The 13,453-nt window shown below is 36.2% G+C and overlaps 1 protein-coding gene across 2 annotated transcripts in view; it reads right to left on the bottom strand.

Moving 5' to 3' along the window:
• Window positions 1-10,695: 10,695 nt before the first annotated feature.
• lin7a (lin-7 homolog A (C. elegans)) overlaps window positions 10,696-13,453 on the bottom strand; it is a 63,164-nt gene continuing 60,406 nt past the window's right edge. For both annotated transcript variants that reach the window (XM_088647246.1, XM_088647247.1), the window contains exon 6: window positions 10,696-11,851. In XM_088647246.1, the coding sequence (XP_088503372.1) occupies window positions 11,827-11,851 (25 nt within the window). In that variant the 3' untranslated portion in view covers window positions 10,696-11,826. The remainder of the gene's footprint in view (window positions 11,852-13,453) is intronic.

Raw genomic sequence — 13,453 nt, 5'->3', positions numbered from 1 at the left:
GTGTGCTCTGTGATAGACAGGTGTTCCATCTAGGGTGTATCCTGCCTTGTGCCTGTTGCTTGCTGGGTTAGTCTCTGGTGTTCACTATGACCCTGTATTGGAGCAAGTGGTTAGAAAATCAATGTGCTGTATAGAAACTTGAATTTCTTATTTTTAGTCACGATTTTTTTATGTTTCAAATGGATTTGAAACGCTGTTTTATTTTAAAGAAAACCAATAAGTTTAAAGACCGCTCTAACCCAAGGCCTCTACCTACAGTATTTAGTATTCTGCTATGTTATAAATAGCAGTGACCTTCTTCTTTGTGTACACCAATGGCTGCTAGCATATTTATGTACTGTAGGTGTCAGAAAAATGTGACTGCAATTGTTGCAAGCCCTCAGTTCCACATTTCTCTGCCCTTTTTTTATTTCAAGAATTTTTCATTTTTAAAATAAATAGTATGTGACAGTATAATTCCAGGAATAACACCAAATGTTATTCGAGCCACCATAAAGTGAATCCAGGGAACAGGACCAGAAAATGTGGAGCTCCTCATTGTAATTATAGTATATAAACAATGACATTGTTTTTATATTGCTGATAACCATGAATGTATTATACTAATAAGATTGCTAAATTGCCAAATTAGAATGGTTACAAATTAGACAAGACCATTTGATCCATCTATCTTATTTGATAGTCAGTGGTTAATTGATCCAATGTTCTTATTCAGCTGTTTCTTGAAAGAAGCCAGGGTACAGTATCTGCTTCAGCAACATGGCTGAGGAGGTTGTTGCCTCCAAGTCTTGGTATTTAATGCACTTCCACATACTTTCCACTTGCAGCCTCTGGTTCATGTTTCACTGTCCGTTCTGAAGAAAGGATTTTGAATACTTGCATTAGGTTTCTAATACTAGTATGCAATCCCCAAATACTTGTATCAGTTCTCCTCTGAATTTAGGTTAATAACTCTGATAAAAAGTGTGCATAGGTCTGGTATACTGGATGCCACTCATAAAGAGGTATTTATACATCTCACTGCTATGTAATATTAACTTAAATACTCCACTGACAGAATAAAAATCTATATGTAATGAGCATAATTACCAAATTAAAAAACACTTCACTTCATTTTATAATGTTTCCTGTACACTGTTCTTGGAAAAAGTGGGAATGAATATATAAATGTATTTCATAATACAAAACATGAACATGTAGAAAATCTCAGCAGAACAGTCTGCTTAGTTACAGTATGTAGGTAGGTTAATATGTTTTGTTGTCAGAACCTGGCTCATTTAGCTCAGCTTGAAAGTGAACACATTTCAAGCAACTTGTCCTGCATCATTTATTGTTGTTTTAGTTGTTTTAGTATTTTTGACTGAAAATACATCACAACTCTGGGCAAAGATAATAAGATACACTATCTTGCAAAAGTATTTACATCTTCCAGTGATTTTCTACATTGCTGAATTACAGAGGTACAGTATACACATTTGTTTCAAAGTGGTTGCTTTAATCAAGACTTGAATGCTCAAATTGAAAGCACTTCTACTTTTAAGGGAAAAAACATTTAAATATCTGCACAAACCACAAGCAACTTTATTATTTTTAATTATTTTCCCTGATGCATGCCTCCTTTCAATTCTGAGTAACTTTGAAATGTTGATGGGATGGCAAAGATGATTCTGACCAATCTTATTCAAACTAGGTCTTGTCAGACATTAGGTTTAACAAATATGGCCATGTGAGGTAGGGAGAGAGAGCTTTATGAGAAAGCTGTCCTGCAGAATGAGGCACAGTTCACAGGTGTGAGTGACTAATTAGGACTCAGAGTGAATTCCATGACTGGAAAGCAGCAATCAGGACAGACTCTGGGTGTAATTGGTTACTCCTCTAGTCTAATTAAGAGGCCTATAAGAATAGCTTAGAAGAAAGGGATTCAGATTGTATCTAGGCTTCAGTTTGGCAGTAGGGAGAGTGAATGCTTGTTAGTAATAGAGTAGGCTATGTACTATCCTACTGTACTTGTGTTTCTAAAACATTTTGACAGCCAGTCATGCTCCATTCAAAAGTTACATGGGAGTCAGGAATCCAAGCTTCAGTGTTTTATTAAACAAACACCAAGCATGGGACATTAGAATAAGGAGTGTTAAGTCAATGCTTTTGAGTGCAGAAGCATTGTGGATGACGGCAGATCAATATGTTGTCTGCTGACTACTAACTGTGTTCAGTGATAACAAGCCTTCCTGTTACTTCCCATTTCTGTGTTCAAAGTGCAAGTGGTGCTACAGAGTAAATGTTGTCAGTTTAAACACAAATGGCCAGCAGGGGGAGCCAAATTACAAAAACCCTAAAACTGAAGGCAGAATAGGCAGGTTGACAGGCCTATGAGACTCACTGAGCTAGGGATGCTTGAGACAATACATCTTAGTCTGTGTTGATGTGGGTTGCAGGTGCTGGACACAAAGGTTATGTGGTAGTTCATTTGTCAGACTGAGTTTGTGAGAAAAAGGGTTGGACAGTAGAACCAACCTAACTGGACTGACTAGTGGCTTTGGCACCTGGAAGCCTGGCACACCAGTTGGCAAAGTAGCAGTGTACCTTCTCTCCACAGCTGAGAGAGGAGTCTAGATGGCACTGGTTGAGTCCTAAGTATTCTCTAAGCCTTACTGTGGCAGTGTTGGACAGTGTGAGTGGCAACAAACCAGCTGCTGCTGTGAGGGATGTGTGTCAGGGATGAAATGCTGGTTGTGGAAGTGTACCTGGCCAGACAGGATTAGCTGAAGTAGTTAGTAATAGAGAAGAGAGGGAAGAATATCTATAAGAAACTGGGCATCATGGAGCAAACAAGACTGTTATAGTACATGGTGACTAATACGTTGCTGGATGCCTACTGTATATACAGTGTCCTCCAAAATTAAAGCACTTTCTAAAAAAGTACAATGTTTTGTTTTCAGATAATTCTATGCATGTATTTGACCAAATAAGAACAAACATTTTGCATTCAACCTTGTGATTTCAAGCGACTAAGTATTTGGACACCTTCCCATAATAAAAAATTAATGGTGTAAATGCTTGTATGTGATGGCATTTTCTGGAAGTTGTTGTTTTAGCATTTTCCTTGACAATTCTGATCATTTATCATCAGTTGCAGATCTTTTTCTTGGCTAGCCTGGCTCGGCTGATAGGTAGTTATTTTGTTGGTTTCTCTGTGTGTTAGCATATTCTGAATTAATCAGTATGTTTCTGCGATGATTCTGACAGTTTGTTTTTCTCAGTTTCAGAATTGTCTGCTTTATCAATGTTTGTTGGTGCTTATTTTGGTTTTTGAATACAGACTTCAAACACTGAAGTGAAAGTAAGAAGGATGAATAGAATGTTCACACATGTTTTATGAGTGCCTAATTACCCAACAACAAACAGCTGACCAACAAAAGACAGCTGTCAGCCCATTGTCTTAATTCTTCCTCTCTTCAAAAATAGAGGTTCAGCACTGTCACTTTGTTTAATGAACCCAAGAGGGGAGAACGTAATTGATATTAGAGCTTGTTAAAATGGAATTTGTTATTTATCTTTTTATTTTTTTAATGTGAAAATTAGTGGTTTAACTGTCCCTATACTTTTGGAGGGCACTAAGAATTTCATAGTTTTGAAGGATCCAGGAGCCATTTTATCAATTTAAAACTTGTCAGAAGACAGAGTTTCGTTATTGTTTCTGTTATGATTCCCCAGGTTTATTTTCTCAGTGATTTTGTTTCAGGTTTTTAAATACCTGAATATCACCTCATGGCTTTGAGCCAAGTGTCTTCTGTAAGACTAAGACCTGTTTGAATCAAACTTCTAAAGGAAGAATTCCATTGCTCAGTGGCAACAAAGTTGTCTCAGAAAAGAGGCTGTTACACCAGCAGGAGACTTATTAATGTAGTTAAAAAGCCAAAAAATTAATAGAACTGAATTATAAACTTTGCCTTTGGGTTTTCATAGTACATTTCATCGATATCTGGCAGAAGATGTATTTACTGTATGTCATTTGCTTTTGTCTGCAGATTTCAAACCAAATGAAGGGAAGAAGAAATCTGCTGTCCAGTACAATCATGTGTCAAATCTCTTTCAAACCTAAACTTGCATTTTGACAGGTTAATTTTTGTAATGTGCATTTGCTCTGAAATACTTTGATTTTTCTCAAGAACATCCTCAAAAGGTTTAATAGATTTTAAATAAGAGATCATTTTATTTATTGCCCTTTTGAATTATATTGTAGTATTTTTTTAGAAACATAGAACAACAGGGACACGAACTGATTTAAGCACAATATACAGTAAAGAAATGTATATAGATGGAATAACTCTCAAAACACTTGTAATATTCTCATTCTGAATTTCCACATTCATAAAAATGTTCTCATTGTTGTAGCGGCGAGGCTTATTAATAAGGCAGAATTAAGTGTTTCTGAGCTTTCCCAAGTTAGGCCTCATTTCTCTGTTCATCTCTGTGGTGCAGCCACAGAGAAACTATTCATGCAGGCTGATTTAAGATGTTTTCTTTTGATAAGAAACAAGATCCCAAAGGGGGATGCACTTAGCTAAGCCTGGCTATCATGATCAATGGTCATCCATTGGCGCCTATCTGTCTAGGGAGTGCCAGATGGACATCTGGACTGCATTCCTAAGTGTCAGGAGTAAGTGACTCATATCTCACCTTGATCAACCAATCAGGGACTGGTAGGGCCGAGTAACCCACGTGGGACTCTGATGCCCATGGAACTTTCAGCCAATCAACGAGCTGAAGTTCCTCCAGGTAAAAACAGGCAACACAGAGAGTCAGAGAGATTCAGTAAGATTCAGTAAGATTCAGGAGTGGACTTCTGAGACTTTTCTAAAGGGAATTCAAAGGAGAATTCCAGGGCAGGACGGCCCAGGAGCAGAAGGCTCCCAAGGGCAGGACATTCTCGCAGCGCGCCTCCTGACCATCCTGAGACACAGCCCGGACAACCACGGAACGGCCAGTGTGTCCGAGTGCCAGAACTTTCCTTTGTTCTAAGAGTCTAGAGCGGAGGTTGCCAGAGAGTAACCAGAGGATCCACCTGAGGTTAGCACCAGCAGCAGGCCTCGTGAACAGGTCGGAACTGTGGACAGCTGAATCACTATTCAGAACTAGCTCTTCATCAGGAACGAACCGGTCCTCTTCCTGACTTGCTGGGACCCACAGTCATCTTTTCTCCTGTGCACAAACTTTGCTAGTTAAAGCCAACACTAACTAGCCGGTCAGTGAACATCAGCAGCGCACCGTCGCAAACCGCACAGCACAGCCTGGCGCACAGCCAGAGAGCGCGGATTGGACAGCAACAGCCTGCAACTGCTTCTTTGTGCCCGCAGGAGATCTGAATCCCCAAAGATTGGATGAGTATTCAACTTCAATGCATTACAGCTCGAGAATTCAATTGTTATCTGAACCAGTTGATATCAATTTAATTCCTAAGAGTTATGTACTTGTTTTGAGTATCTAATGTAGAAGTTATAACCAAGTTCATTTATGAAACGGTCTAAATGAATGATATACTGAACGTATGTCCTCTTGATATGTGTAACACTTTGTAACTGACTGAATATATACCTTTTGTATTCTGATAACCCTCTCGATAAGATCTGTTAGTTTATATGCATATTCTATGTATTAATAAATGTATCCTCGTGTATTAGCACCTGTGTGTGTGCGTTGTTTGAGTTATGTCGCATGGTTGGATTCTAAAGCCATCAAAAGAATCAACTTTGTGATTTACTGCTACAATTAATAATTGTCTCAGTAAATGCCCAAACCCTACAGAACTGGTGCCTTCAGAGAGCCACTACATTTACATATTTGGCGTCCCTGAACGGCTATGAATCATTACATTGTTAAGTATACAGTGCAGTATATGGGAAAGACCAGGATTAACCAAACACTTTAAAATAAGAATACCAAGATTGTAATGTACTCACATACAGCTAAATAAGATTTCATTTAAAGTACAGTTTATGATATAAATGCTATAAGGGAGCCACAGTGGGTTGGCACTTGGCACTGTGGCCTCATAGCCCTTGGGTTGTGAAACACAGGCTTGGATGCTTTCTGTGTGGAGTCTGCATGTTCTCCCCATATTTACATGGGTTTTGTTGGGGTGCTCCAGTTTCCTCCCACAGTCTTATGATTCATTAGCATCTCTAATTTGTGCCCCATGAGAGTGAATGTGTATGTCTGTGTACCCTATAATGCACTGATATCCCATCAAGGGTGTAGTCCTACCTTGAGAACTGTCAGGTAAGAATAATTCTCTAGGAACTATATTTTTCAAAGGACAATGCTTGTATAGTTTAAGTAATATTAGGACATATTAAAATATACTCCACTATTTGACCTATATACTGTATTTACTAATGAATGCATGTATTTTCTAAGTAATAAAACCTGTCAAATAATACGTTTTACTAAATAGAATTCAACAAAGTCATAATTACAATCCCAGGGATTTGAACAAAAGCACATGAAAAAGTAAGCCATGATACATAGTAGTTTTAGTTTGTGATTATCAAGGACAGAGAGCACTGAACCTTTTCAGCAACTAATCAGAAACCCGGTTAGCACAGTTTTGGAAAGAGTGAAAAGGAGTATGAAATGAATTGTGACACCATAATATTTGGATTAATTTGCACAGGATAAATTAAAGATTGACAACTCTGGCTATGCCAGAGGAACATGTGTGATTGGGTGGATGTTAATTTAGGCAAGGGCTGAAAAAAGAAATTGGATTGTTTCAGTTTTCCATAGACATAAAACATGATTCTTATGTGGTGTGGTTTGGCATTGTAATTTAAGAAATCTAAGAATACAGCAGTAAGCGTTTGTAATCAGGTGACAAGGTGGTAGCACAGGAGTCATGAGAAGTGTCCTTATGCACGCTGGTAGTTGGATCCCTGCTATCAGCTGCAGTGCTGCTGTCCTGAGCCTTCCTGAGGAAACATCTGGAAACCCTCCCATGGGATTTTCTTATTTGTTTAGAAATAACGGGATCCTGAGAGCACTCCTGTCACAACAGACAACCAGTGAAGCCACCAGCGCTAGAAGGGACCGGCAAGACATTACAATAATAGGTAGCTTAGGGATGAAGATGCATATCGGGAAGTTACCTAGTGAGTTTATGGAAAGTATAGTTCCTGTAGTTAATGCAGTGTCTCTTAGCTGTACTAGCTAGTTTCTCCACCTGGTTCAATGTGATTTATGTTAACCTGTGTGTCCAGGTTGGAACCACCTACTAGCAACTGCTGTCTGTTGTTGGGAAGCGTTAAGACAGGGTTACACATTCATACATTTCTAGGATATGTGTCAGGTACTGTATCTTGTATTGCTTTGTTATAAGAATGTATGTTTTCTAAAAATACTTACCTGTATAAAATAAATGATAAAATGTACAGATGGGACTGGACTAATGTCAAAGTAACCTGATGCAGCTAGACACTTAGATATAGTTGATTCGAGAGATGCTGACAATGCCCCAGATGGTAATGTATTTGCATTTAAAGACTGATAAGTATGTGGTCATGTGGGTGAGGCCGTCAGATTATTTTATGAAATGAACAAAAAGGTTTATATTGCAGTGGCAGTGGGGTTGAAACACTGGAAAGTCTGAAAGTTATATATAGTGAGGTGGTGTTACGTGGGCATTAGGATTTGTCTTTCTACTGAACCTTCATTATAAACAGCCTTTAGAAAGTGTCTTCATCCTTGGAAACATTGCCATGCTTGTTCTCAGTAATGAGAAAATACAATATTTAGGTAAAATAACCCAGAAATGCTACAAAGTGAAAGATGTAAATATCAAGCTGTAAGCATCTTCAGGATCACATGACTCAGTTCTGTTTATGGCACAGCAAGTGTTTGCTTGTAAATGGTATTCACTTGTTCACCCAGAACTGTGCATTTGTTTACCAAACCCCATCTATTAAACAAATGCAGAAAGCTGCAATTAAAGCATAGATCTTAGGAATATATTTAGAAAAAAGATGTATTATTGCGAGAACACATAAGCTATTGAGTTATATTTATCATGCTTCTAAAGACAATAGCTAAATCAAAGATTCACTTGACATTTTGCCCCCAAATAAATGACAGTTTAGCTCATGACAAGAACCTTGGTTTTTAATGAGGCATTTCTAACCTCATGTTTTTTCTCACTGCTCCAGCTTGCAGTGTCAAAAGATAAAAACACCTCTTCGTATAGGAGCAAAAGTGAATTTAATTGCTTGTGAAGTACTTCCACGACTTCCAGTTCTTAACCTTAATAGATGGGGGTCAGTGATCCAATTACACTTGTAAAACAAAACTGCGAACACTTAAGAGTAGCTGACTTAAATACACATTATTATATTTTAATACATACTGTACAGCATATCTCTATTTACAAACACATTTAAACAATTGCATAATGCTGAGCAGTGCTTCTTCAAAAATGAAAGTGAGGAAAAAATGGACTAAATAGGTGAGATTAATGTAGCAATATAAAAGGTCATTATACAATGTCTGTGAATCAGACCCCACAGTACATTACAGGGGTATATTATTATAGTATTATTGAAACAGGATTCGTGTTACTGTAGAGAACATATTGTTCCATACCTTTATTTCTAAAAGGTGTTGCAGTTCATATATCCTAATTTTATTTATCATCCATTATATAATAAAAATCAAGCAATTGCATTTTCTATAATTTGCGTACCAAAAACTAAAACTAGTCTTCTTTAGTAGAGTAAACAATATAACTCGTTTTTTCACTGACTTTCAAGATTCCTTAACATTTTTAGCAATCTTCAGTATCATTATTTTCAAGGAATTCTAAAGCTGTTATTTTATTCAGATACAGTATTTTGAAAACTTTTAATTTTGAAAAAAATAATTTTCTTACGTCAGGAATGTAAATGAAATTAATCATTTCCCAGGAAAACTGACCAAGGCATGAGAGCGACTGCTAAGAGAATAAACTCCTCTTTAATATTTGTAATCTTTGAGATGAACTGTACAGTATCTCTTTCACAGATGAACATTAAGTAGTTTTGATGGAGTGATTTTATTGCATACCTTAAAAAGCTTTTTCTATAGATTGGTAGATGGTCAAGAATTATGTGATTCACAACGCTGAAGCTCTCAAATTAAAAGTGATTTTAGTATCAACCAATGTAGTGAATAGATAACAAAATGTAGAAGTGCAGAACTGAGAAGCTATGAGAAACCGGCACATCCCACACGACTGTAATTAAAAAATAAATACTGTAGTGCATACTGTATGTATATTTTATGATGTATTCATTGTAAACAGCATCTATTTGTCTATTGTGTGCTTTACATTTGAGTATTTGCTGTTAGTTTTTCTTACAGAATTTCTAAGAACTATTTCATTGACTTATGATTAAGTGGGTGCACATTTGCTTACCATATGAGATGTTCACAGTCAAGATGTTCCACAGTTTTTCAGTAACAGACTCTAAGAATATACTTCACCTGACACCTCAGCAAAATTGACACACTGTATCATCATATTTCATCTTCTTGATCATTTTCATACCACCCATTTTAGTGCATCTGAAAAGTCAAGTCACAACAACCTCTCACATCAGCAATTCAGCGAAACAGTCAACATCTATGGGCCAGAAGACCACACAAGGGCCCAATGCTCTCCACAGTTTGTGTGAAAAGGAGTAAGTTACACCTCAAGTGGATTATTGTGGAGTGTCCTATTTAGGGAGGTTTTGTGTAGACCATGCCTATGGATGTCAGTGTGTGCAGTGCATATGTGCAGATCAATATGCTAACTATTGTATACAATAGGCCACTTGATATGGAGTTCCAAGAGTGAGAGAGTCTGGGAGCAGTGTTTAGTTCTACAGAATGCCTTCAGTATGGGATCTTACTTATTGCCCTTCCCTTAGGCTCCTCCTACTGTGACAATTTTCTGGCAGGACAAAACACATCCTTATCCTGCTTGTGGAACAATGGTTTTCTTGTGAGACCAGAATGTGACAGTTGTGCCATGGATGCCCTGCTCACCAGACGTGAGACCAAAGAACAGGCACATGCTTTACCAGGGTCTGAGATGAGAATGGGACAGAATCCCACAAGGCAATATCTGCAACAGGGTGCAAAGCATGATGTTGATCAACCCTCTCAAGGATAAGCTTTTTGTCATTTTCCTGATAACTTGTTGCAATTTAAAGTGATCTTTATTTTGATGCTCATTATAAAAACCCACTGTATCAATGTTACTTGTTTATATAAAGTAATATGTGGAACATTTTTTTTCTTCAAAGTTTTCAAGCAATCCAGTTAAAAAACGTTTTGATCTATCCCTTGAACTGTATCCAGCATATAGGACATGAGCTGTGTCTAATTTATCTTCTGAATGCACTTTGCTACAAATAATTTGTAAGCTACAGTATAAGAACTTTATATGTTTTACAGTATGAATATACACATATGTACAGTGTACGTGTTATGTATAAGCTATAAGTAATCGGACTTTAAACAAAAAAAGTCAAAAACTTTAACAAGATGATATTAAGCTTAATGCATAAAGAGTGAATCTCTCAGCCTATTCAAGCTCATTTTATATTTTTAATACATTTATAAATGTGCTTCTTAAATAGGAATGTTGGAATATATTTATATACGTTGAAACACAGAAAAAGCTATAAAAATCTGGCAAGCTTTATTACCTTACTTTTCTACACTAAACTCTCAAAGCATTATTTTATCTTCATAGAACATTCCTCAAAATTTCAACAACAAAAGGTAATGTGGAGCAATGTTTCAAAAAGAAGGGCAATATTTCAACAATGTCATGTTACATATTTTTTCAAATGTTAGAAGTTCTTTTTTTCTTGTTCTGAGCACATTTCATTGATAGGACTGGAAGAATAGACTTTCTAATCTGGAGCAGTCATGGACAAAACCTGACAAACTCTTTGCAAAATGTAACAATTTCACAGATGTGGTGAACAATAAATCAGGCTCATGTGTAATAGCAACAAAAACTGTTAAAAAGAAAATCAGCAATATAAATTACTGCCTATACAAATAAAAGTCACACTTACATTTCTGATTTATAAAACAGATAAACACTTGTATGTCACATGTTCTACAGAGCATATTCTTGTTATTCCATGATATTATAGTTGACTTTTATTGATTAACAAAGCAGTAATCCATATATTTCTTGCTAGATAGAATTAGGTCTGCAGGTTTAGATATAAAATCTAATTTTGTCAATTATACAAACACATGCTACATCATTTAAGAAACAGTTGCATTTATCCACGTTGGAAACAAAATTTAGACACAAGAGGTGACGTCTATTTATATATTTTCAGACATCAACATCAAAAAATGTTCTCAAAAAATAAATACTGTATATATATAAATCCTGGCAAAAACAGTTGTGTTACTTTTAATTAGAAACAGGAACTAAGAAATATCACAACCCTATACAAAATGGAGTATAGTTTGTTGAAAAGGCTGGTAACTCCATCTGTTAAACAGTTCAAATTAATCTTTGAAGTCAAAGCAGGTTATCTGAATTCCCATACTGCTTTGTCTGGCATATACAGTATAATGTATATATATATATTAACGGGTGATTCAAAAAGCACCATTTTAAACATTTTAGGTAAGTGGCATACATTTTCCATTTCACAACTGAAAAACTACGGTTACACAGTAGGTGAATGAAATAGACTCCTACGCAACTATCTTCTAGTTGGTATTTTCACTGAATCTGCTGCTTACGCTGAAGAAACTGCATTATTGGTTGTTGAATGTCTTCTAGGTTTTCTTCTTATGAAAAAAGCTGCAAAGAGAAAATAAAAGACAATCTGAGAGCAACATATTTCTACATGAGATATTTCTATGCCATTAAAATGTCTGCAATATGTAATATTTTCTTTCTTCTCTTTTGTATCATAAATGAAACAAACTAAACTGGCTAATTAAAGAGCAAACAACTCATTTTAAAGCAATTTAAATCTGCTGATGTTTACAGTTTTCAGAACAATATACAGTAGAATCATTACTTGTGTTCTTAACAAAAGTTATTTTATTTTTGTTAAGCTTTATTTTGTTTATCTTTGACTCCATTTTACACTTAATACTTTTGATCCACAAGTTCTAACCTCTACTAAGACTACACTGTAGGAATATTAATATTATGAACTTGTTATGGGGGCATGACTTTAATCAGAATTTTTCAACTCAATCTAGACATATTCTTCAGATGTTTCACTTTTCTCCTCTGTCTTTGAAAGTTTCCATACCTGCGTGAGATTTAAAGAAGAAATGAGAAAAATGTTGTCAAAGATGTACTGAAATTTCATTCTCTGTTATTTTTTCCTACTGCTATACTATTGTTTTTCCTTTAGCACCATATACAGTATAATTGCTCATTCCTGTTCCCGAATAAAGCCTTTAAAAGGTGTTTTTGCTCCTTAAAAATAAAATGTAACATCAGGAGAACAAGGCTAAATACCTAGCTGTTCTCAAAGAAGAATTAAAAAACGTTTCTTCTGTGTTATCTTTATCATTCTGAAAATGAAGAATAAATGCCCACATTAATTTCTATTGATTTCAGAACAGACTAAGCTCTTAGAAGGTCCCATAACTTCAAAGGAAGTGAAGGCTGGTTGATTCATGCACAAGTAGAAATTTGATACATTTTCATTCTGGAGACTAGTTCTTTAATTCTTTAGCTCTTCTTTCATTTCAGTCCTTCTTAAAAAGGTAAAAACATGATAGAAAACTCAAGCCACACGTCATTACTTAACCCACTCTCAAGTGAAGAATACCTTATACACAATGGCCAGACTTTTCAAAAAAGTCTTACTTACTTGCTTACCATAGCTTGATGCTTCATCAGCTGGCTTCCAGTGCAGTGTTTTCTTTAGAAGCAGTAAAGGCCTTTGATTAGCTAGCATGGCCATCAACAATCTTTAGGTTGTACCTAAATATTTTGGCTTTGACCACTCATTTGTCCATATGATCATATGGCATATATTCAGACTGTGTTAGTTATGCTCCTCAAGTTCACTTTCAGCACAAATGTGTTAAGGATACCTATTATCAGCTCTATTGCTTCTCCAATCATTAGAACCAATAGCTGAGGCTATTAGACAGCATGCCAGTCTAATATATTGATATATCGGATTTCCAACATAATACATCACTTTACGCTTTATTTTGCTTCAGTCTCATATTTCCACCTCAGTTCCCAATTTCATGGAATAATGTAATAGCTTTGGAAAATATAGAGCTTCTGGATACAAAATAATGTAGTTGAAATCAGTGTTTATGCCTCTGATCCTGCCACTGGAACGGCTTCTATTCCAACCATGTGCCCGTACAGTCACAAGCCACAAGGTTTCACCTGTTTAAGCATTAATATCTCCTCTAATTTTCA

The sequence above is a fragment of the Lepisosteus platostomus genome, chromosome 9 (genome assembly GCF_059453375.1).
Source record: "Lepisosteus platostomus isolate fLepPlt1 chromosome 9, fLepPlt1.hap1, whole genome shotgun sequence".
NCBI lineage: Eukaryota > Metazoa > Chordata > Actinopteri > Semionotiformes > Lepisosteidae > Lepisosteus > Lepisosteus platostomus.
The sequence above is the reverse complement of the archived record's forward strand: the minus strand, read 5'-3'. Positions and strand labels throughout refer to the sequence as shown.